At 36.0% G+C, this 26,107-nt stretch overlaps 1 protein-coding gene across 5 annotated transcripts in view; it reads right to left on the bottom strand.

The window, feature by feature from the left end:
• PHF14 (PHD finger protein 14) overlaps positions 1-26,107 on the bottom strand; it is a 206,555-nt gene that overhangs the window by 169,321 nt on the left and 11,127 nt on the right. For all 5 annotated transcript variants that reach the window (XM_059396776.1, XM_059396777.1, XM_059396778.1 and 2 more), the window contains exon 4: positions 18,382-18,526. In XM_059396776.1, the coding sequence (XP_059252759.1) occupies positions 18,382-18,526 (145 nt within the window). The remainder of the gene's footprint in view (positions 1-18,381; positions 18,527-26,107) is intronic.

A 26,107-nucleotide genomic window follows, 5' to 3' on the forward strand; every position in this document is an offset into this window, starting at 1 on the left:
CGAAGTCCTAGGATTGAGTTCCACATCAGGCTCCCAGCTCCATGGGGAGTCTGCTTCTCCCCTTTCATGCTCTCTCTCAAATGAATAAGGTATTAAATAAATAAATAAATAAAAGATTACATAAAAATAGAAATTTTCATTAAGGAGAAATGAGATTGCAGCCAGGAACTACTGATTAGTATTTATGGAGCTCCTTTTGTAATGGACACTTAAATTTATTTAAGACCATGCTCACACAAAACAAATATACAATCAAAAAATCTTTAACTTTGAAGATGACAGGTAAAACACAAACTCCTATAACCATAAACACAAGTTAAGTATTAGTAAAAGAAAAATACATAAAGAAACCCACACAGACATAAATAAAGGTTATAGAACAATTTGAAGTGTTCAGACTAGAGTTAGACAAACTGAGTTCCATTTACAATGGAGCCAACTTCAAGTTCTAGAAGATATTTGATCTTTTTAAACATTTATAAGTCTACTGTAAAAATTTATCCATAACTGAAATTAATGAAAACAGGAGATTATTCTCTTTCTGTTTAACTCAATATTCTGAGAGAAGTTAAATTATTTAATTAGAAAATGTGATAAAAATTTTTAAAGATCCTCATTGCAAACAAAGAAGATTAGTTAGTATAGGTCTTTACATTTTAGAATAGGTCATGTTACACTTAACTACCTTTCAATTATTAAGAGCAAAATGTTTCCTTATCAATACAAATATACATATCTACAATTACAAATTATATTTAAAGTTACTATTTGCACTTCCAGATTTAAAGTTTTTATAAAATCAAAAATATTTTCCTTGATTTTGAGCTTAAAAAGAGTGTATTAGATACCAAACATATAGGCCAATAGGAAATTCAAGCAAAACATCACTGTGAACATTTTGGTAAGATCAGGTTCTCATTAAAATTCCTGAAACTCAATTTTTTCAATGAACTCAGTGTTGATGAGGCTCTTAGTGTGCGACAAACCAAACTCACTAGAAAGTGATGTCATATCCATTACCATGAGTAATTTCTTTTTTCAGTATAAAAATACCAAGAAGAATGTATTGGCACTGACATAGTACTGATAAGTATGGAACCCAATAAAGGGCAACTGAAAAGTCCAGAAATCATTTTACCCACACTATAAAAAACCATGACAAACCCTTGATGACTTATACTATGGACTATAAAAATCACGAGTCCTAAATAGTTTTCTTTTCCCTACATGATGCTTGACACAAAACTTCACATTACCTAATTTCTCTTTTTCTAGAAAGAAGGACACTATCCTCATGATAAAAATATCCTGAAGAGAAAAAAAAATTAATGCATAAATAGAAGTAAATACAATTCTAGGCCTTCATCACCTTTAGGCGTGGGCACTTCTCTGATCTCCTAAGACACATTTATTACTTCTCCAAAATAGGTTGCTTCTACAGATAGCCAAATAAACCAACCACCCAAGGATCTTCTGACCAGGTTTATTCTAAGAGTCTAAGTGTCAAATTCTAAGGGGCATCCAAAGTGACCTCTATAAACTGAAGACATTAAAAACAAACAAAAGGGGTGCCTGGGTGGCTCAGTGAGCTCAGGTCATGGTCCCAGGGTTCTGAGATCGAGCCCTGCATCGGGCTCTCTGCTCAGCAGGGAGACTGCTTCCTCCTCTCTTTCTGCCTGCCTCTCTGCCTACTTGTGATCTCTGTCAAATAAATAAATAAAATCTTAAAAAAAAATAAAAATAAAAAATAAATAAAAAATAAAAACAAACAAACCAAAAAACACTGTAAGAAATATATGTAAGCAACAATCATCTCTCAAAAGGCTTTACCACACAGGTAGGTTTATGTGCATCCAGTGTAAGATATGATTATTTGAACTGTTACACACTAAACAATTGAAGCCTAAACTGGACAGTGTCTTCTCACAAACACCAAAGATACTCAAATTAAAATAAATGAATAAATATATAAATACTGAGTTAAATCACCCAGAAAGAAAAGAACCATACACAACGAGTAAGTAATTTTAAAGTACCAACATTAATTTACTAAATGTCACTAACAGGTTAATAGTTGTGTGTAACTATTTAAGTCACACAATGCTATCACTGCCTATAGGTTATAATTAAAATAGCCTGGTAGCAGAAAACTAAAAAGTTGGTATGCAACTATCACTTACATAAGCTGCCTCAAACAGATGCCATAATTGTCATCTTCATGCTATTCAAAGGCTTTCTAACAGTGAGCCTTAACGTAATCTGACAATCATACAAAAACTTGCCAAAGATTTCAAAGTAGCTATACTATAGTACACAAGATGAGCAAAGAAACCAAAACTTATTAAATTCTTTAATATCATTAAATTGTAGTTGATAGTCATTATCTTCACTTCTGTTTAGGTATATATTTTTTAGATGACAAATCCCAAAATGAAAAGGAAATACAATTTTCTCCTTGGGAGCAGTTATTATTATCACCAATAAAAGAGAATTTTTCAGTAAACACAATAGTAAGCAAAATACCATATTCAAAGAAAAATCACAAAACAAAACAATAAAAATTAATCTGCTATCTCAAAGGTTTATACAATACTACAAGGAAAAAAATCTATTTTCTTTACAAAATAATGTTCCTTTGAAGTAAATTCTTTCATCTGTATTCACACAAAGTAGGCAATTGCCAAAATAATAAAGACCCTGTGGGGTTATTTTATTCACTTCATTTGCCAAAATCAAGGTAAATCACAGCAGTTTTTTACAATAAAGCAAAATTTCTGTTCTACTTTTTAAAGAATATTCTACACACTGGCAAAAATCTGCATAGAGATTAAACCTAAAAACAACCTGAAGAATGATTTTTTTTAGCAGTTCTTCTAGGAAATCCCTACTTTGTAACCTAGAAGATAAGTTCAAAGAGCAGCCAGCAGGTGCCTAAGTATTTCTTCTTCAGCTTCAATGCCCCTGAAAGATGATTCACAGTGTGTTATGACCTCTATAGAGTTCTTCACTTGCCGTTTTTCCAATACTTCTCCACCATACCTATTTAGTCTTCTGACCTCTAGACCAAAGTTCTAACATGGTATAACCACTCTGATACCTTTTAATTAATGACTAAATACATTTTAAGATCTTTTTCTTTCCTCCATGCAAAACAGAATTTAAAGTACTATAAAACAATGTTTAGGGGGAAAAAAGTACTATAAAACAATGTTTAGGGGCACCTGGGTGGCTCAGTGGGTTAAGCCTCTGCCTTCGGCTCAGGTCATGATCCCAGGGTCTTGGGATGGAGCCCCACATCAGACTCCCTGCTGGGCAGGGACCCTGCTTCTCCCTCTCCTTCCCCCCACTTGTTTTCTCTCTCTCTGTCAAACAAATAAGTAAAATCTTTGAAAAAAAAAAAAAAAAGAAAGAAAGAAACCAGCAAGACTAGCTTCCTATTATGCTTTAGAAAATTTCCCTTTCTCTGGATTAATTTTATATAAAAATTCATTTTGGAACTTAAAAACTTCCAAAAAAGAGCTAAAGATCCACTGCTGTAATTTTATTTAAAAGGAACATTCTATAAACAATGAAAAATAACACAAAGTTACATGAAAGGGTGGAAAAAATATTTGCAAGAATGGAAAATTTCCATTACACATATAGCAGTGAAAGGATTAAAGAATTCCAGTAAATCAATGAGAAAAAGACAAGCAAACTTATTAAGAAATGACAAAGGAAATGCAAGGCAAGTAACAACATAAAATGCAAGTGGCCACAAGATACCAAACTTCACTCATAATAACATGAACGCATATTTTAATCAAGTGATAATTTCCAAAAGAGTGAAAGAAAATTTACTAATATGCAGTTATCAAGTATTTTGTATGGTAAGAATATCAACAAGTACAGTCTTTTTGAAGATCTCAGAATTCTGGCAATTCTGTCTCTTTAAAACTTAAAATGTACTTATCGTTAGATTCAGCAATTTCACTTCTAGGAATCTATCCCACAGAAATTATTACATGATTATATATGACACATACCTGTTAGTACTATATACAAGTGAAAAACTTGAAGAAAAATAAAGACATCACGGTTGAACCATTCTATAGCTAACTACATAACATTAAAAAGAATAATATATACCATTTGTACTCACATGAAAAGAATCTCAATATTAACAGATTAACATATGAGTGAAATGAAGCAAGTACAGGCTGGAAAGTCCCATGGTATTTATCGCATTTATTTAGGGACAGAGACAGAGAGCAAGAGCATATGCATATGTGATATGTGTTCATGTATGTACAAGGAAGCCTGCACAAAAGATCCCCTGGCAAAGGGGCTCTCACTGGTCAAATTTGGACAATTTAGGTATTAGAGTAATCAGATAATAAGTGATAATATCTGAGAGCACAATAACAACTGAAAAGAAACAAAAGAGAAAAGTTCTCTATAAAATAAATGCTGCCTATTAATGTAGAGGAATGACAGAATTAAAAATCCCCATCTTGCAACTACATATATAACGGATTCTGACAGAAACCCTAATACCACTATGCAAAAGGCTATTAGGAAACAGGATATTAACAATGTCTCAAAGTTACTACCTCAGAGATTACTTGTTACTTACCAAAAGAAAAATAAATGGCTTTAAAATGGAGAGTTCTAGGTTGTCGGAGGCAGGCCCCTGGCCAGGGCAGCCTCCGCCATTAAAAGATGGCGCCTGGCTAGTTGCCAGGTTAGGATTGCCTCGAGAGACTAAGCGGAACGCCCAAAGAGGAAGTAAACAGCATTGGTTGTTAGCGAAGTTGTTCGTTTAGGTGCACAGCCTAATTCGCTCCCTCCTGTACCCTGCTCGCTGATTGGTCATGTAAGCGTATATATGTGGGTAGACTTGCGGAAATAAAGAGAGAGAAGATACACCTGAACTGGGGCTTCTTGTCCTCCTTGCGGGTCGAGGGCAATGCTAGGTGACACTATCTTAACTACCACGAAAAATTAAATAAACTGGCATCTTACTTTTATTGATGTAGTATAATGAGAGGTAAACATTGACATAGTACTTTTGCCAAAAAATATTTAAACTGAGTCTAGTTATGAGGAAAAAAAAAACAGACAAATCTAGATTGAGGGAAATTCTACAAGTTATTCTAAAACCTGGCTTACATTCTTCTACACATGGTCATGAATGACACAAAAAAGGCAGAAAATTTGTTTTAGGTTCAAGGAGACTAAGACACAAAAAGCAACGCATAATATGTGAGTGGATCCTGGACTGGGATCAGGGCAATACCACTGTGATAACAGAGGTATAGAGGTCATAAGAACAATTTGCACAAGGGCACCTGTGTGGCTCAGTCAGTTAAGTGAACAAGTCTTGATTTTGACTGAGGTCATGATTGCAGGGTTGTGAGAAAAAGCCCCACCCCGCTCAGCAGCTGCTTGAGAGTCTCTCTCCTCTCCCTCTCCTTCTACCCCTTCCCCCCTGCCCCCGCCCCCCCCCCCCCCCCATAAAATCTTTAAAAAAAAAAAATGAAGTTTTCATATTACCAGACATTAATTTTTTTTTAATGTGTTTGTGTATCTGTATGCACACGAGAAAGCAAGACAAGTCTGGAAGAATATACACAAAGTTTAAAGTATGTGTATCTCTAGGTGATACGATCATGGAAGATGTTTTCCCTAGCTCATTTATACTGATATGTTCTACTATGAAAATGTATTCAAGAAATATGATAAAGTTAAATGAAAAGCACCTGTATGGAGGTTAAGAGAGTTGCAGAGAGGGACAGATGTGAATATAGACCAAACATGAACAGTAATTTCCTAAGCTACAAAGTAAAAAAAAAAAAAAAGAAAGAAAGAAAGAAAGAAGGAAAGAAGCAGAATTCAGATGAAGGCCAGTAATTCATTGTTCTACTTTATGTACTTTCATATTTGCAACTTCTGTCTTTATATGCTACTTATATTTAATAGGAAATATTTTAATAAAAATGATTTTTCAAATACCCTAATAAGACAAGGCAATGGTAAACACTAATTTAACACCTATACATTTAAGTTATATTTGTGGAACATAAGGAATATGAGAAGAGGGAACAGTGTAAGTGAAAGCCCTCTAATACTGGAAAAGCAAGTCATTCAAATTGGCAGACTATAAAATCTAAAAGAATCCTGCTGTGAGTGTGAACTTTATTCTAAAAGGACAAAATGATTTTAAATAGGGGAATAATATGAACAGATGTGCATTTCAGAAAAATCAGCCCTGAAGACAGTAGGAGAACGGGAGCAAGAAGAGGTGCATCTGTTTAGAAGTTTACACCCTAGCTCCCATCTGCCTCAAGTCTCAACCTTCTATCAGCTTGAACCATTATTTTTTGTGTTCAGTTTCATTTTATCTCTTCTTGCCATGTTCCCAACCACTTCTCTAAGAAATAAAAAAGTCTAAACATTTAAAAATTTTATTGTGAGTCTTACCTGCCTTATACCAGAAGGTATACTTTATTCTTCATTGCCCTGGCTCCTTGCCATGACCTGTATCTGTAGCTCCCTTAAGCTCTAGGATGACAGCCACCTACCCATTCCTTTTCCCTCTCAAATTTTACTTCCTTCTAAACACAATGTCTCCCAAAGGATGATCTCTAACCCCATCCCCCGCAAAAAATCCCAATGTATCCTTTTAAACTGTAGATACTAGATCCCCACCCCAGACCTACTGAATCAGAATCTCTAGGAGTAGTACCCAAGAATCTGTTTTAAACAAGCACCTCAGGGGGTTCTTGTGTGGCGAGTCAGTTAAGCAACTGACTCTTGATTTCAGCTCAGGTCATGATCTGAGGGTCTTAAGATCAAGCCCAGCACTAGGCTCCTCACTCACCAAGGAGTCTGCCTGAGATTCTCTCTCTCCCCTCCCTCTGTCCCCCACCTCACACATGCACACATATGTGTGCTCTCTCTCTCAAATAAATAAATCTTAAAAAAAAAAAAAAAATCAAGTACCCGGGTAATGCTTTTCCACTATAAAATCTGAGACCACTGGAAGAAACATCAGACAATTAAAGAAATTATCTCTATTCTAAAAACCATTAATATTTATTTTGTATACCACCCAAATATCAGCCACAAACATGGCAGAAATAGAAACATTCAGGAGATTTAGACTCTGAATACATAAAAAACACAGGAATTTGCTAACAAGATATTCACAGATTCCAATCTTGCATAGGTACAGTGGCTTCAATCATTCAAGACTATACCTCTAAACAACTTATTATCCCTAATTCACATAGTTGGCAAAAAATGAGCTAAAGAAAACATCTCCCATGATCATACCACCTAGAGATAAACATACTTTAAACTTTGGTGTGTATTCTTTCAGACTTGTATTGCTTTCTCATGTACATACAAACATACAACAAAACTATTTGCTACTGATTATTTACCACAGAATAAAAAATCCATAAATTCATCAAGGTTTTACTTCACATTCTCTTTAAAAAAATAAATAAGATTATACCCATACAAAATATCTCTAAATTGTCTTATACCCAGGGATGCCTAGGTGGCTCAGCAGGTTAAAACCTCTGCTTTAGGCTCAGGTCATGATCCCAAGGTCCTGGAATCGAGCCCCACAGCAGGCTCTCTCCTCGGCAGGGAGCCTGCTTCCTCCTCCCTCTCTGCCTGCTTCTCTGCCTACTTATGATCTCTGTCTGTCAAATAAATAAATAATCTTTTAAAAAATTGTCTTACACCCATTTTCTTTTTTTTTTCAAAAGATTTTATTTATTTATTTGACAGAGAGAAACACAGCGAGAGAGGGAATACAGAAGGGAGAGTGGGAGAGGGAGAAGCAGGCTCCTGAGGAGCAGGGAGCTTGATGTGGGGCTCGATCCTATAATCCTGGGATCATGACCTGAGTTGAAGGCAGACACTTAACAACTGACCTACCCAGGAGCCCATGTCTTACACCCATTTCTTAAAAAAAAAAAAAGTTTATGATTCTGTGCTGAAAAAAATTTTTTTTTAATTTTACTTATTTATTTGACAGAGAGAGAGAGATCACAAGTAGGTAGAGAGGCAGGCAGAGAGAGAGGGGGAAGCAGGCTCCCTGCTGAGCAGAGAGCCCAATGCAGGGCTTAATCCCAGGACCCTGAGATCATGACCTGAGCCGAAGACAGAGGCTTTAGCCCACTGAGCCACCCAGGTGCCCCTGAAAATACTTTTTACAAGAGTTATATTTTGTTTCCACAAATACAAAGTAATCTCTGCTTCAATAAGCTCATTTAATTTTTTTGTTTCAATTCAATTAGTCATCATTAGTTTCAGATGAAAAGTTAAATAATTCATCAGTTGCATATAACACCCAATGCTCATCACATCACATGCCATCACCCAGGGCACCTGGGTGGTTCAGTGGGTTAATTAAGCAGGCAGAGAGGCAAGCAGAGAGGCTTCCCTGTCTCTACCTGCCTGCCACTCTTCCTACTTGTGATCTCTGTCAAATAAATAAATAAATCTTAAAATAAATAAATAAATAAATGCCAATCGCCCAATTACCCCATCTCCCTATCTATCTCCCTTCCAGCAACCCTGTTTGTTTCCTAGAGTTAAGAGTCTCTCATGGTTTGTCTCCCTCTCTGATTACTTTCAATTTAGTTTTCCCTCCCTTCCCCTATGATCCTCTTCACTGCTTATTTTGCACACAAGTGAAACCATATAACTGTCTTTCTCTGACTAGCTTAAAGGTTTATTTCACTCAGCATAATATCCTCCAGTTGCTCAATAACCTTATTTTAATGAACAGTAAAATAACACCAAAAAGTAAAGACATAAAAGGAGCCTTGAAAAAGTGATTTCTAAATGCAAAGAAAAGGTTGCATAACAGACCACAAATGAATTTAATAGTATAAAATGTAGTACAAATCATAAACACCTTAAAATTTCTCAGAACTAAAAACCAGTAAGCTAAATACAATGTATTCAGAAATATATATTTTAGTGCAAGGATTAGCAACCTACTGTTTGCATATCAAAATGTTAGCTAGGATGCAACAGAAAGTTACTCAAATGAAAGGGCTGAACACTACCAGCAGAAAAGGAGGAGGAGAAGGGACAAAGGCAGGGAAGGAGTGTGTTTATTTTGCAGAATGGACAGTTCCAGCCAAGGAGACACCCAACTAGGTGTTTCCCTGATAGGAGTGTCTTGTCAGGTGTGTCTCACCTGACAGCTTCCTAGGAGAGCCAGTTTGAGCTAGGTTGGAGCTGAGGACCTGCACAAAAGCCCCCTGAATTATAAAGTTATCCTTAGCTCATTAGAATACTAAAATCTTCTCCAACGGGTAGAGAGGCTTCTGCCATTTTTTGAACATATGATGTATCCATGAGCATCTTGACATATTAAGCATAAATAACTGAACCAGAAGTACCTATATGAGTTCCCTGACCCCACCCCCAATACACTGAATAAAAGTTTCCTGTACTAACCCCATGGGAGATAGTACTATAAGAGCTATCTCCCTTTCCCTTACTTGTAACAAGAAAAAAATTCTGTTTTCAAACCCTCCTTGGGTTGTGCTCAGTTTGATATATCAATGAATGCCTTGAAATCAGTTACAAAAATGGAACATGCAACTGACTCACAAACCACCTAGATTTACCAATAAGGTATGATGCATTCAATACACCCACAGCACAGAATCTATAACTCACTTATAAAACATTATTCTTTGTTTTTATTTTACATGATTTCTTCCCCTATTATATAAAAACAGCAGACACTGTATCTGGTATATCCTTCACTTTCCTAGCACCAAATCTTACATTTAAATGTTTACAGAATCAAGGTAACAAAAGAAATTCATTTAAATAGCAGTTAATGTTTACATCAACACCATAGAGAACTTGTGCATCTCTCTTCAATCCTCTCTAGGTGGTAAAAAGAGCAACACTAGAGAGACAGAAATGCTGATGGGATCTATGACTCAAAGAAAGTAATAGGCAAGTCCCATGTGTGGGGGTGGGGCATTTAACACAAAAAAAAGAACTTTCAATTATTTAGGTGGTTTATGCACATAATAGTAATTGCTCTGGTCAACAGAAAGCAACTCTAAGAGGGACTCATGCATTAGAGCCCTTTGTCTCTTAGTCCTCAATTTAGAGAACTGTGGGATTCCCCAGTGATTCCATTAACACTTTCTCCAGCTTCATTAGACTCTGACTTTTAAGTTTCTACCTTTGTATCTCTGGGAACCTGATAAAGAATATCAATTGTGTTACTTGGACATACTGCTTATGGTAAAAAAAAGACCCCACTAGCAGACTGCATCTGAACTGAGAGTAACAACAAATGGGGATAGGTGGGGGAGAATGACACAGCCCAAAGATGGCTCCCAAATGACTGTGAGCTGCTTGCTGTAGGGACTACTACAAAGATTCACAAAAAGGAAGGCATGCTTTAATGAGGCTGCTTTGGTGGCAAACTGTGATTTTGTTCTTCTATCCTTCTGAATGAACTGGTGCTAAATGTGCCCAATGATAATCCTGAAAATCTTTTAAGTTCAGCTACCCTGGTAAGCATTGCAGGGCTACCTCTTTGTATTATCAATGGAGCTAATGTTTTAATATGTGTATGAAACATCTTGGATCTTCTCAAAACATAGATTCAGATTCAGAAGGACATGGTCTGTGATTCAGTATTTCTGACAAGCTCCCAGGTTATATAGATGCTACTACTTAATGCTGTGGATCCATGGACCCTACTCTGAGTAGTAACACTTAAAAAAAAAAAAAAATTACTGAAATAGGTAAGAGTGACATTTTAATTTAAATACTATGAGCTCTGGGGGCACCTGGGTAGTGCAGTCAGCTGAGCCTCCAACTCTTGGTTTTGGCTTGGGTCTTGTGATCTGAGTCCTGAGATGGAGCATCTGGTGCCTTACATCAGGCTCCGCACTCAGTCCAGAGTTAGCTTGGGACCCTCTCTCCCTCTCCCACACCCCCTTCTGCTCATGTGCATGCATGCTCACTCTCCCAAAACAGATGGATAAATCCTTTAAAAATAAGTAAATACTATGAGTTGTGGAACATTTTTTAAAACTTATTTATCTACTTACCACTTAAGATGCAACAAGAGCTCAGTTATATAGGGATAAAGACGTTAAAAATTATAATAATTAAGCAGTCATGAAAGCTCTGATTGGGACAGTGAAGAACTGACACTTCTAAAAAGCTGCTGACCCCATTTTAGAGGGAAAAAAAAAAGAAAACTAAAAATTAAAGAGGACTAAGAAAATGGTACACCTCGAAAAAGACAGAAGAACAAAAAATCTAAATTATTTGGACCAAGTCACATGTCACTGCTTATTTTTTCAAACCAAGCTTTAATTAACATGGGCTTGCAACTATGTGATAACCCACAAAGGGACCAAAAAATATATATACTGATCAGTCTGCACATTGCTATGCTAAGAATTACCATCATTACTCTTCCCCAGAGGAGAAAATTAACCATCTAACCAATGAATATTAAGCAGGGTTTTTTTGTTTTGTTTTTACTTTTGTTTTTCTATTAGTAGACTCAACTGATCTAAAGCTAATGGAAGATGAAAAATTCTTCATAGATCTATTAATCAATATAATTTCTTGCTGCTACTACCCAAGTATTGTCCAAAAAAACTTAAATAGAGAGTCAGGAGTATTTCCATACCAAAACTACCCCTTCTCAAACATATTACTCAGTGATATCTGGTAAAGGAATCTTTTTAGAATAGCCAGATAAAAATAACCTACAGGAAATTAAGTTAAAAAGGAAAAATGTATTTATGTAATGCATTTATGAAAAATACATTAATGTTTATTAACACTTCAGGTGCCTGGGGTGGCTCAGTCTGTTAAGTGTCTGCCTTCAGCTTAGGTCATGATCTCTGGGTCCTGGGATGGAGCCAGAGTCAGGCTCCCTGCTCAGCAGGGAGTCTGCTTCTCCCTCTCCCTTTGCCCCTCCTCCCCACTAGTACACAGAAGCACACAGTGGCTTGAGGTCTCAAATAAGTAAAATCTTAAAAAAAAAAAAATAACACTTCTCCCCAAAACACAACAGATATTAAAACTCACCAAAACTAGGAATTTTTCAAGCTACTAGTTCTAACTCTACTAAGAAACCAAGAAAAAAGAGAATTATATAATCACAATTACACAACAGAAACTCCAAGATTAACAAAAGAAATGGGATATTATGCTAGAGGGGAAAAGCTGTAACATAATTTTTTTAAAAACTCTCAAGATTTATGTTTTACTTTTGATTTATACTTCTGCACTTTAAATTTATCTGAAGTTCACAGAATTCACAATACTACCAATAAAGCAATTATACCACAACATAAAGATTTATCTAAAGATGTAGAAAACTGTTCTATTTCACCACCTAGTTTTCCTTATTTATTCATTCCACATATTAGCTGCCTCTCAAAAACCTTACAAAGCTTCACACTCAAGAACATTAATTTTCCTTTCCTGTCTTCCCTTTTTCCTTCTCCCATAACAGAAATTCTAATGAGTCAGTCTTCGAAGAAAAACGAGCAATCATTAGCAAATGCTCAAAAACATTCGGAACTTAAACTGCCATCAGAGCCAGTTAAATGAATTATACAAGAAAATATGATACACGACTTTACAGACACAACTTGGTTCTGACTTAAGTGGAATTACCACTCAGCTTGATCATCTTATTTGTCTACCTTGACTCAGAAAGACTTTCTGGCTGTTTCTAAAAAATCAGAGCTACCTTAGAAATAAGGTAGATTTGCCATTACTGAGGATATTCACCTGAAGCATAGGTCCCATGTGAACAATGAATCTTCTGGGAGAGAACTCGTACTAAGAATCCAAGGTGCACAAGCCTGAATCAAAGACAACAGAACCCAAGAAGAAGGTTCACTCTGAATTGTACATGGCACTTGTTCCTGGTGGACTCAGGGCTGAGTTTTAAAGGCAGGCATTTAGAAAAGTAATTCCTTTACTACTAAAGCTGTGAGACCACAACGCCTCAGCAGCCTGAGCACCAACACCAAGAGACGACATCCTCAAAATAGATAGGGAATTCTACATTCAAGTACCTTCAGAGAAAATGTAACTGACAAAAATGAGTAAGTGGTTTGGGAAAGGACAGTGGTAAAAAAGAAACTGTAGGCTTTACCAGCAGGGGGAAGCCCTATTCAACTCTAGCAGAAGCCCTCAGGAAAAACTACTGTTGCCAGCACTTCAAGAGAAGTTTCAAATCCAAAATGTATAAAATAAAATCTCCCCGTTTTTAAATATTAGGAACCAATTCAGTTCCTTAAAACCACTGTGTTGGCCTTCAAAAACACATGCATGGTCAAAGCGATGACCTATGAAGTAGAGATAATGCTTTCAGCATGACAAGTCAACATTAATAGTTCTGCTCATGCCTGCAACACACACCAGCAATGACATTTATGGATATAAGCAGTGGTAACATATTTGTGACCAACAGTGGTGATGAATACAACACACACATCAGCAGCACAGCAGCTGCTTTTCATGTTTACCTCTTCTGCACCTGCTCTGAGGAATCTGAACCATGCCTAGAAAAAACAAAACAAAACAAAACAAAAATAAAACCACCCCAAACATATACACAACCATTTTGACTTGTCTGTTTAATTCATTATCACTAATCACAAGTGGTCCTTTATAGCTGTCAGTAAAACATATGTATGTTTTACACACACACACACACATGCATACAGTGTTATGCCAATTATTTCCCTAATCCACTTCATTCTCCCAAATAACTATTTTATACCAACCTCTGTTCCCAAACCTCCCAACATCTATCTCCCCCATCTCCACTCTGCTAATGACTTTCCTTCCCATTTCACCAGGAAAACAAGAAGCATTCAAAAATAAGTTGCATATGCTCTGACCACTATATCTAACAACCTACCTACATCTGTATCCATATATCCTTTCCCCTCTGCTTACTACGGCTACTCATATTTACTCAATCTCTTCACTTTATGCTGGATCCCATCCCCTCTAGTCTTGTATTCAAAGCCCTAGCTCCAGCAACTGCTTCCTTTTCTCTCCTTACATCAATTGTCCACTCTCTTTCCACTGATCACCCCCCATGTTATTAAGCATGTTATTAACATGCTATGTAATCTCTATATCTGTGATAGGCAGCCTCTAAGATGGTCCCCAATGATCAGTGCTCCTTGTATTAATCATCTTAGAATGTGCCCTCCTACATTTAAGTAGGATTGTTCTGTGTGAAGAATGTGCAGAAATTATAGTATATATTTCCAAATTAAATTGTAAAACACACTAGCTCTCTCATATGACTGCTTCTAACCCTTTCTCTCTCTCTGATCACTCATTCTGAAGCCAACTGTCCTGTCAAGAGAACACCGAGGCCCACATGGTGAGGAACTCAGATCTCCAGCCAAGAGCCACCAAGTAACAGAAGCCTATCTATAACTACATAAACAAGTTGGGAAGCAGATCCTCTAGCTCCAGTGAAGTCTTGCAATGACTCTAGTTCAGGCTAATAGCTTTGACTGGAGCTTCATGAGAGACCCTAAGACAGAATCACCCAACTAACAGTTCCAGCAGATGCCTGACCATTAGAAACTGTGTTAAGTAAAAATGTTTGTTGTTTTAAACTGATACATTGTGGGATAGTTTGTTATACAGTAAAAGATAACTAAAAGCATCTAAAATAAGAAGAAAAAAACCCTTCCTCAACTCCACATCCCTGTAGCTAAGGCCCCATCTTGCTGCCTCCGTTTATATAAAAATTCATTGTAGGGATTGCATTTAGTCACTATCTTCACTTTCCTTCTTCTATTCCTACCTGAACTCTCTTGAAATAAGAAATGACATTCATGTTACTAAGTTCAATGGTAAACTCTCCATTGTAATGGTGTTTTGTTCTGCTTGAGAATATTCATTTCGCTACAGAAAAACAAAATGAGACAGGTGAAACTTACATGTACAGATAAAAAGCAGGTATGTATTAAAAATGGACAGAAAAAAAGACAAAGACCAAGAAACATTTAACATTCTTGAAGCACCTAGTTACTACATATACAGAAGACACAGAAGAATCAGAATATACTAAATGTACATGAGACATGAAGAACACAATATTCATGAGGTCTCAGTATGGCCACCCATCAGTTATACCTATTCTGGCTCCATGTGTCCACAACCCAAGAAACATAAAACCCACAACTATTCTGTAGGTTAACTGGAGAACTAAAGCATACTTGTCTCTGGATCTGTCCAAGAGTGTGTGTGCTTGGCCCAGGGTGGTGCCCATGTGGGCTCTGGTCCTCAGAACCATATTCCCAGCTGTGAAGGCTGAAAAGGCAGAGAGAGGTAGGACATACAATACAAACTCTGTGTACCCCAGGATTCAGGTGATCCTTCCACCAACTTGTACTCTATCATAAGCATGTTAACTAATTTCGTATTTTTCCCCTTGCTTTTTTCCATGTATTTTACATTTATTTAATAAACCATGTAATTAAAGCATCTTGTCCATGAACCTCTTTCCCTATAACTTTTGGGATGGCTTGCCTGGTAGTGTACTTGGGAGTCTACCGCTGCATTAGGATAAGTGGCCACATGACATAGGTCTTTATCTGACTCAAGAAACAAAATTTGACAATTACTCACTTTCTCTGTTTGAAACATTTTCCTTACTTAGCCTCTGGGTCATTACTCCTGGTTCTCCTCCTGTCCCACTGGCAATGTGATTCCCATCTCCTCTGAAGTGCTAGAACCACTTTACTACTCCCTAGATAGTATATCCAATTTCACAGCTTTATATAACATCTACAGGCTGATGAGTCCCAAATTTTTATCTCTAGTCCCAACATTTTACCTAAACTCCAGACAATTTAAAAAAACCAAAAGTTTACTATCTCAAAACGTTTTCCTCTCTTGCGTCATTGCAATGGTCTCTCTGAAATGATTTCCCTGATTCCCAACTTGGACCCACTTCAGTCTACTTCCAACCCAGAAATCAGAGTGATCCTTCCCAAACATAAATCCAATCATATTAATCTGCTGCCCCAAACTCATAGGTCTTACCACATCCGTCAGAATCAAATCTAAAATCTATGACCTGCAAGGCCTACCTGGCTTGCTCTCATCTTTACCCCCACCACTCACCAGCTTGCTCACTTAATTCCTGCCATGACATAAACACTCAAACTGTTCCCACTTCAAGATCTTTACACTTCCTACTCCTTCTTCTTAGGGTGCTCTTTCCCCAAAGAGTTGCATGACTTGCTTCCTAACATCCTTCAGGTCACTGCTCAATATCACTTTATTAGAGGGGATTTTCCTCTTCACCTCGCATAAATACAAACTTCTACCTGTCCACTCCTCCCTGCAAATCCATAGCATTTCCAATACTCTTTGTCCTGCTTTATTTTTCTTCATAGTTCAGACTATCACCTGATATGTATGTATGTATATATATGTAAACATACATATATAAAATTATTCATAATTTATTTTATATAAATTATTTATTGTCTTATTTTTTTCATTGCCTGTCTTACTAGATATGAACCTCCATGAGGTCACCAATTACTATATTGTTTATTTTACTTTATTTTACTTTACTTGTCTAAAATCTACAGAATGCCTAGCATATAGAAGGTACTCAACAAATATTACTGAAAAGACTAAGTGAATGAGTAACAACAATAGGAGACATTTCCATTGTGAGCCTTAGCAGCAAGGAATGGCAGCTTTATATGAAGGCAAGAAGGTACTGGCTAAAGAATCATAGGCCCTGCAAGTCCCATAAGCCCAGCAGACTCCAAGAATTATTGAGAGAAGGGCTGTAATACCAAAAGAGCAGGTAAGGACAAGGCCATAGAAAAATTCTTCTGTGGTAATCACGGCCCTGCAGGAAAAAATTAACTGACAAGAAGAAATAATTTTACCACAAAGAAACCTGGAAGATACCCTCTCAACCAAGTGATAAAAGTAACATCACCAACGATGGGAAAAGTAAGTACTATATGCTTCTTAATATGACAAACTGAAAACACAACATAACTTCTACGGCATTGCTGCCAAAAGCACGTCACCTGAGGGGCAGGCGCCTGGGTGGCTCAGTGGGTTAAAGCCTCTGCCTTCGGCTCAGGTCATGATCCCGGGGTCCTGGGATTGAGCCCTGTGGCGGGTTCTCTGTTCAGCAGGGAGCCTGCTTCCCTTCCTCTCTCTCTCTGCCTGCCCCTCTGCCTACTTGTGATCTCTGTTGTCAAATAAATAACTAAACTCTTAAAAAAAAAAAAGCGCATATCACCTGAATCTAACAATGAGGAAAAAACAAAAGATAAAATTAGTATTAAGGACATTCTGCAAATGAACTGGCCTGTATTCTTCAAAAACGTCAATGGCATGAAACACAAGGTCTCAAGAAACGTTCCAGATTAAAGGTAACCAAATAAGACATAATGACTGAATGTAATGCTGGATTTTATTTTGCTAGAACAGACATTACAGGGATGATTAGTAAAACTGAACACAGTAAGTTAGATAGAACTCAATCAATGCTAAGTTCCTGACTTTGATAATTATATGATTATGTAAGAAAAAGCCCTTGTTAATACACACTGAGGTATTTAGTAGTAGAGGGGGATGCTATGTCTACAGTTTATTCTCATAGAGTTGAAAACAAAATTGTTCTATCAGAGAATATAAAACAGCAAAATGTTACCATACGGGAAATCTGAGTGAAGAGTATACAGAAATTCTTTGTAATACTCTTAAACGTTTTCTGTAAGTCAGAAATTATGTCAAAATGAAAAAAAAATTAAGTGAAAAAACAAGCAAAAAAAATAACAAAAAAGATTCAAAAATAGCTGGAAAAATATTTTCCATATATTATAGTAGCTTCTATTTCAGATTTTAAAAGATAATCTCTCCACACAAGTTTAAAATTAAAAATTATAACCATGAAACAAAAACTATATATTAGATTCAGAATATAATTTTTTAAAGAACATATTCTACCATACTAACATACTACATTTTTTCCTATATCTAAATTTCATTTAAAAACTAGAAACAAATGCCAGGAAGAAAACTATCATAACACCTTCAAAGAAATACTGTGATTTCCATGTAATAGTATTTCTATTTCAGTTATTTAAAAAACACATGTTAAATTAACATAATCCAAAAAATAATACCCATGATACTTTGAGGATTCAATATGTCCTACTTCAACTGAAAAGCCACGAAGTACTACACAAAAACCTTAGAACAGTACAAATGCAAAAGAGCTGATTTTACTTATTTTAATGCAGTTTCAATTAGCTGTTTCAAAAAGGAGACAAAACAAAGCAAAATTACCTTCATGGACTGTAATGCCACAATTGTCACACTGAATTATTTCATCAGCATCCTCGCTATTATCTCCAAGACAAACACAGCAAATCAGAATGTGGTCCATTTTTTGAGAACTCCAGTTTTGACTCTTCTCAAGAATCAGCGAGTCCTAATATTAAAACATATCAGAAATCACATGATTAAATTAAAAAGACAATTTTAATAACTATAATTCTCAAAGTTATTTTATGCATTTCTAAAATTATGCTGCATTCTCCATTGTTTTAGTAATTTAGTTTGAAATTTAATAATTCCAAAACATTTGAAAAGTCTGTCTATTTATCAAATGGCCCTCTAAGCACCCTTTAATTTTTTATTTTCCCTGCAAGTCCCACATTCCCCTCTTTAAAAAATGAAAGAGCAAGCTTGCAACTAACTACTCTTCATCTGCTTTACCATTCTGGATTAAAGTAAAACAAAGTTCCTACACTTTGGAAGCTTATAATCCTGCCTTAAGGGAGACAAGACACACACATATCAAACAGGAAAAAATCAATCCAAGATAACATATAAGCAAATATGTATGGGATGGTATATTTACATACTGGCATAATTACAGACTCTATACTCTTTAACTGCTGAGGAATTCAGAAGTTTTAGAGTCATCAAACTACTGGATGATCGATTCAAGAGAGCCTAGATAGGCATATCTGTATATACAGGCACAGAAAGCCATCTAAAAAAGGATCCAGGTTGTCTAGTTGATAAAGCGTGATGTACTCTATTAAGTTTGTGTCAAGAAATAACTAGTATAGGGACGCCTGGGTGGCTCAGTTGGTTAAGCAGCTGCCTTCAGCTCAGGTCATGATCCCAGCGTCCTGGGATCGAGTCCCACATCAGGCTCCTTGATTGGCAGGGATCCTGCTTCTCCCTCTGCCTCTGCCTGCCACTCTGTCTGCCTGTGCTCGCTCTAGCTCCAAATCTTAAAAAAAAAAAAAAAAGAAAAGAAAAATGAAATATCTAGTATAGGGTGCCTGGGTGACTCAGTAGGTTGAGCGTCTGCCTTCAGCTCAGGCCATGATTCCAGGGAGAGCCTCTTTCTCCCTGTGCCTCGCCCTCTCATGAATAAATAAAATCTTAAAAAAAAATTAGTATAAACTGATAATAAGATACTGACTAATAATATAAAAGGAGAAACGAAGATATAATATATAAAGATAAAATTTCAAGAAGGGAAAGAGGTTTGCTTTGTTTAATTTAAACTGCATTACAGATTTAAACTTTATATGGTTAACAATGATACTTATCAGCTTGGACACTATACAAGATAGCACTTGAGTCTGTATTTTCATTTAAGAACCTAACCACTTTTTCTTATATTTTTGTATTCTTTTAAACAGACTAGTATCTCTAGGTAACATTTAGAGTCATCATTTCATAGCAATCTATAAATGACATTTGAATGACCCCTGAACATCCCATCAATAACATTTTTTTCAATTCTGTGTTATACACCTAAACTTGCAGCTGATCTATAAAACAAACAGAAAAAATGCAAATCAGAAAAAAAAGCAAAGTCAAATAGGAGACAGCATCCATGCTCTAGAGAATCCTAATACTTTAAAATTGTATATTTCGGGTTTGTTTTGTTTTGTTTTTGTTTTTTTGCTCCTCTTTGTTATGAAACCATAGTGGTTTGGGGCTTTGGACATGAGTACCAAAAAAGGTAAAAACTTCCTAAGAAGAAAACTCATGTTTTATAGTACTTTGGTACATTGAACAAAACAAAAATCTACCCAAATGTTCACCCTACTGGCTATGCTTCAAATTTAAGAGCATTTGACTTAAAGTCTAATGTTCTGCATTTCATTCTCAGTTCTCATTTAATAACTCCTGAACCTCGAAGCTACAGTTTTCTCATCTGTAAAATGGGATGGCAAAAGTAATACCTACCTGCTGAGATTGTTGTGAAGATTAAGATAATTGTATGGTAAAAATGTTCCTGAGATATACTAGGTACTCAATAATTATGTTCATTTCCATTCCCCTTTCCTAATTCTTGTAGGTGGTTCAAGAAGAATATGAACTGACCATTTATTATACTGAGGAATCTTCCTTGGAATCCCTCCAAAAGTTGTAACCCTCAGTGAGTACTGCTATTTTAAATATCTTCCCATGGCAAGTCCAAAAAGACTTTTTTCCCAAAATACCATATCTAGGTTAAAAATCACAAACTAGAAAATAATCTAGCCAACAACCTGAGATTGATGATTGACAGGCTACTCGTGTAAAATGGGTTCTATCAATGCTTTTCTGGTGGAATTACAACTAATGAGCATTTGAAAAAAGGTTTATCCATGTGGGGAACAAGTAAATTTCTATGGATCAGAAAAACAAGCATTAATAGGTAGCTGTAATTCCATTATTTTCCTGTTCTTCCATTTTCTTCAGAAAAAAATGTCTAGATTGTATATTTATACCAATTTCATTCTACACATACTATCATTTAGAGGCCGAGAAAACAAAATCAATTGGTATTTCTGGGAGACACATCATTTGAGATTCTTACCAGAAATGTAATGCAGAGAGAGAGAAATCAGGGGGAACTAGAGCCCTACCAAATGACTGACAGATAATGCTTCTAGTGGGAAAATCTTGGTAACACATTTTATTTTTACCAAAGTTTTTACCAAAAAAAAAATATATATTATTTGAAAATTTGGTTTTCACATAAAAATAGATATTGGGAAAGTAGGTTTTGGATGGCACAAGAGTATCACTTATGAAAGGACTTTGATATTATATCATAATTTAATGGAATCCATGGCAATTAGAGGAATAAATGGGGCACTATAGTTGTAAGTCAATGACGACTTTCAATGAACTTACTCATTTTTTTTCCCTTGGGATTTAAAATTTACACCTAAAATGATAATATTGTCTAATGCGCTCCATGGGTTTAGTGCACATTTATTTACGTATTCTACAAGGATGATTATAAATACTATATAAAACAGGATAAATTCTAAGTTTTATGTATGTTTAATTAAAGGGAACTCCTGAACACTTCGTGCAAAATTAGAATTAAAAGAATCCTTATTGGGGTGCCTGGGTGGCTCAGTGGGTTGAGCCGCTGCCTTCGGCTCAGGTCATGATCTCAGGGTCCTGGGATCGAGCCCTGCATCGGGCTCTCTGCTCAGCAGGGAGCCTGCTTCCTCCTCTCTCTCTGCCTGCTTGTCATCTCTCTCTGTCAAATAAATAAATAAAATCTTTTAAAAAAAATAAAAAAAATTAAAAGAATCCTTATTGCTCTGAATATGAGAAAAAATTAGTACACCAAAGAGTTTGAGCAACAGGTCTTCCTCTAAGTTTTTTGTTTTTGTTTTTTCCTGTTTTTTTTTTTTTTTAAAGATTTTTACTTATTTATTTGACAGAGATTACAAGTAGGCAGAGAGAGAGGGAGGGGGAAGCAGGCTCCCCGCTGAGCAGAGAGCCCGACGTGGGGCTCGATCCCAGGACCCCGGGATCATGACCCGAGCCGAAGGCAGAGGCATCGGAAGTAATCTTTGCACAGTATTTTGAACTCTTTTTATATATTAAAGCAATTGTTTTAAGGGCACCTGGGTGGCTTAAGCTGGTTAAGCATCTGCCTTCGGCTCAGGTCAATGATGCCAGGATCCTGGGATCAAGTCTCACAATGGGGATCCTACTTGGCAGGAAGTCTGCTTCTCCCTCTACCCCTCCCTGCTGCTTGTGCGCTCGCTCTCTCTCTCTCCCCCAATAAATAAATAAAATCTTTAAAAAAAAAAAAAAAAACAGTGCAGTTCTGGGGTGCCTAGATGGCTCAGTTGGTTAAGTATCTGCCTTCAGCTCAGGTCAATGATGCCAGGGTCCTGGGATCAAGTCCCACATCGGGGTCCCTGCTTGGCAAGAAATCTGCTCCTCCCTCTATTCCTCTCCGCTGCCTGTGCACTCTCTCTCTCTCTCTCTCTCTCCAATAAATAAATAAAATCTTAAAAAAAAAAATGCAGTTCTGGGGTACCTGGGAAGCTTAGTCAGTTAAGCATCTGCCCTTGTCTCAGGTCATGATCCCAGAGTCTTGGGATCTAGCCCTGAATCAGGCTTCCTGCTCAGCAGGGAGTTTGCTTCTCTTTCTCTCTCTCTCTTTCCCTCTGCCCCTCCCCACTGCTCATTCTGTCTCTCTCTAGTAAATAAACAAAATCTTAAAAAAAAAAAAAAGGTTGTTTTATTTTGAAATGTGTAAAAAGCAAGTGATATTTAATAAGTCAGAAATCACAAACAGAAGTAGCCATTTATAAACTTTGGCAAAAATTTAAATTACCAAAAATTGGATGACAATTGCCATTTCTTCACATCCATTTAACATCTTATAATCCATTTAACACAAAGGAGTCTTTTATGAAAAGAAACCAAAAAACTTCCACCTGAAAATTTCTATTGATATACTCTTCTGTCAAATATTAATCCTCAATCAAAACTCTAGTTTCAAGGTCCTGAAAATGCAAACCATTCTCTGAAAATGCTACACCACCCATCCCCAAAAGATTTACTTCAGAAAACCAAAAAACAATATAACATCAATTAATCTCAAAAGCATCAAGATAAAAGTTTGAAAATGGCATATAACCATACTTCAAGGTGATTGTTCAGACCTCACTAAATTCAAAAAATGTCATAATTCTATAGGCCAAGGGAAGTCCCCATATGTAGAAAATGTAGGTTTATCAAATGTTCAATTATAGAACAGAAGTTCTCAAGGTGTGGTCTGTGGGACTCTGCTTCATAGGGGAACTGAATTTTTGTGACAACAAATACACTAACAGAAATGACAAGTTAAGGCTATTTTCATAATAATAGTAAGGTTGTTTTTGCCTTTTTCACTCTCTCTCATAGGTGTATGATGTAGTCTTCCAGAACTAGACAACAGGGAATAGGGTCATCAATCTGACCACTGTGTGCTTCTGTATGTTTTAATCTTTAAAATTCCTGAGTTTTAATTTGAAAGTAACAAAAGCTATACCTACATATATACAATTAGGGTTCTCAGTAATTTTTTTTTTTGAGTGTAAAGTATCCCGAGACAAAAAAGTTTAAAAAATACTGCTCTACAGTATTTTCAAGGCCTATAGCATAGGCATGTTAAGTCCATTAAGAATCAATAAAAGGCCCCCAACTCAAAAAAAAAAAAAATCAAATTCCCTAAAAAACTCTAAAATTATTGAAGTTTCTGTCCAACATCATTTCCCTACAAGAGCACCTGACGTAACAGCCAAGAAAATCTGCTGTTTATAAACTAAATACAACTCAATTACGTATTTCTAAAACCACACTTTCAGCTAGTTCTACTACAAAGCAGTATTTGAAAACATAAAGTAGAGAAAAATAAAATTTCAAATATAATCAAATATATTTGTATTAACTAACAGATAATTGACACTTTGATGCCAAAATATCATTACCTAAAATAACCAGAAAGATTAAGATACAAACAATGGCCATAAGGAACAAGAATTACCTTTAGTTGTCTTTACAAAATCAAGAGCATATAAAGAGGAAATTTAGAAATATAAGAAAAAATAATAATCTTGATTAATTTTTATTAAAATTTGTTAGCTGATTTGAGTGATAAATAGAAGAACCATCAAAACTTACTAGTGTTGGGACCCTGGGTGGCTCAGTTGGTTAAGCAGCTGCCTTCGGCTCAGGTCATGATCCCAGTGTCCTGGGATCGAGTCCCACATTGGGCTCCTTGCTCGGCAGGGAGCCTGCTTCTCCCTCTGCCTTTGCCTGCCATTCTGTCTGCCTGTGCTCGCTCTCTCCCCCTCTCTCTCTCTGATAAATAAATAAAATCTTTAAAAAAAAAAAAAATTACTAGTGTTGGGGCGCCTGGGTGGCTCAGTGGGTTAAAGCCTCTGCCTTCGGCTCAGGTCATGATCCCAAGGTCCTGGGATCAAGCCCCACTTCGGGCTCTCTGCTCAGCAGGGAGCCTGCTTCCCCTTCTCTCTGTCTGCCTCTCTGCCTCTGTCTGTCAAATAAATTAAAAAAAAAAATTACTAGTGTTGGGGAAAAACAGTTACCAAGATTTCAAATAGACTATTATTGAGTTAAATTAACTTCTATCAGTTCTTCTGTATTTTGGCATAGGGTAAAACAAAAGGAAAATTAACAGAAATTAACACAACAGAAATTAGTTTAGCTACTATAAGAATAAAGTTCTTGACAACTTCATCAAGGCACATTTCCAATAAATGCTCTGCAATCACATTCCTTTAGGACTTAATCTAAATATATGAAGTCCCATTATTTACTAAAGTCTCTCCTGGTAGGAAAAAAAAAAAAAAAACCTAGACAGCACATGTGGCCTTCTAATGCATCATAAAGGACAGTCTATAACCTCCTAAGCAACACTACATATTACAGATTATTAATAAATGGATAAGGTATACATTTTACCTGTCAAATTTCTAAACATCTGCAGGTATTCCCCACACCATCACATAAAATCTAACTCTATCTTTATCATTAGCCAGCCTACTTTTGTGAATGTCAGGCTAATAAAAATAAAAGTAATGCTACTGAAGGTAAACTTATTCAGTAGATATAGACTATTAAATACTATAAAATGAACTGGATACAAGCCTACATCAAACACGAACAACTGAATTTTCCATATTTCTAGTTCCCTCAATTGGCACTGGGAATATGGAAATGTTTGTGCTACAGCATTATAAATACTATATTATATTTCAAATGACAACTTCCCATTACTTAAAGATAAGAATTAGGATAGATAGCACTGGAAGCAGACAACATTCTTCATATTAAAGCGGATAACCCAGAAGTTAACCAATGTTTATAATTAAAATATAACATGTTTCATCACTACTGACATATACGCCCCTCATAGCCTGTTACTTACTATTTTGGCAAGAAAAAAATCACCCAGTTTTTAAATAAAACTTACTTAAAATAGGTAATCATTGCTAGGTAAAACTTGTAAAGTAGAAAAAATGTAAAAGAATAAAGAATAGAAGGAAAATCTTTCTACTAGTTTAACCTTTTTCAATGATATGAGAAAACAAAAAATAAGTGCTTGCTAAAGAACTGAATTTTTGTGACAACAAATACACTAACAGAAATGACAAACTTAATTATTATAGTTCTACATGTTGATGTAACAGGTACATCTACATGTAAGATGACAACTCAATCTTGCTTTTGAAGAAAAACATACACATAAACACACAGACAAAGAGACACAAATGTGTTTGACTGAAGAATCTTGAATGTTGCATCTTGGGCCCAAAGGATAAACCTAACTTTCGGTAGTAGAACTTCAAGTGGAAGAACTGAATCATTACTGTAGTTTTAAGACAGAAATGTTTGTTTTATGATACGAGTGTTTGGTTTTTTTCTTTTTCATTTCTTTGTAGAGAGAACTTATTCACTAAATATATGCAAACATATAGTTCTTATTTACTCCCATACATCTAAAGCAAAGACTTGGTAACTATTCAGATGATGAGTGCTATGACTGGTAAAGGAATTAACCTTAAAATGAATCACTAAAAGTCTGAGGCAATCATTAAGCTGTTTGTTGTCCTGTTCTAAAATATTCTAGGAGTCTAAATTTTCATGTGGATAGGACATAGCTAAGTTGAAATAAAGGTGACCTTTGTTTTCATACTCCAGTCAGCACCATTCAGCAGTCCTATGAAGAATGGAGTGA

The sequence above is a fragment of the Mustela nigripes genome, chromosome 4 (assembly GCF_022355385.1).
Source record: "Mustela nigripes isolate SB6536 chromosome 4, MUSNIG.SB6536, whole genome shotgun sequence".
NCBI lineage: Eukaryota > Metazoa > Chordata > Mammalia > Carnivora > Mustelidae > Mustela > Mustela nigripes.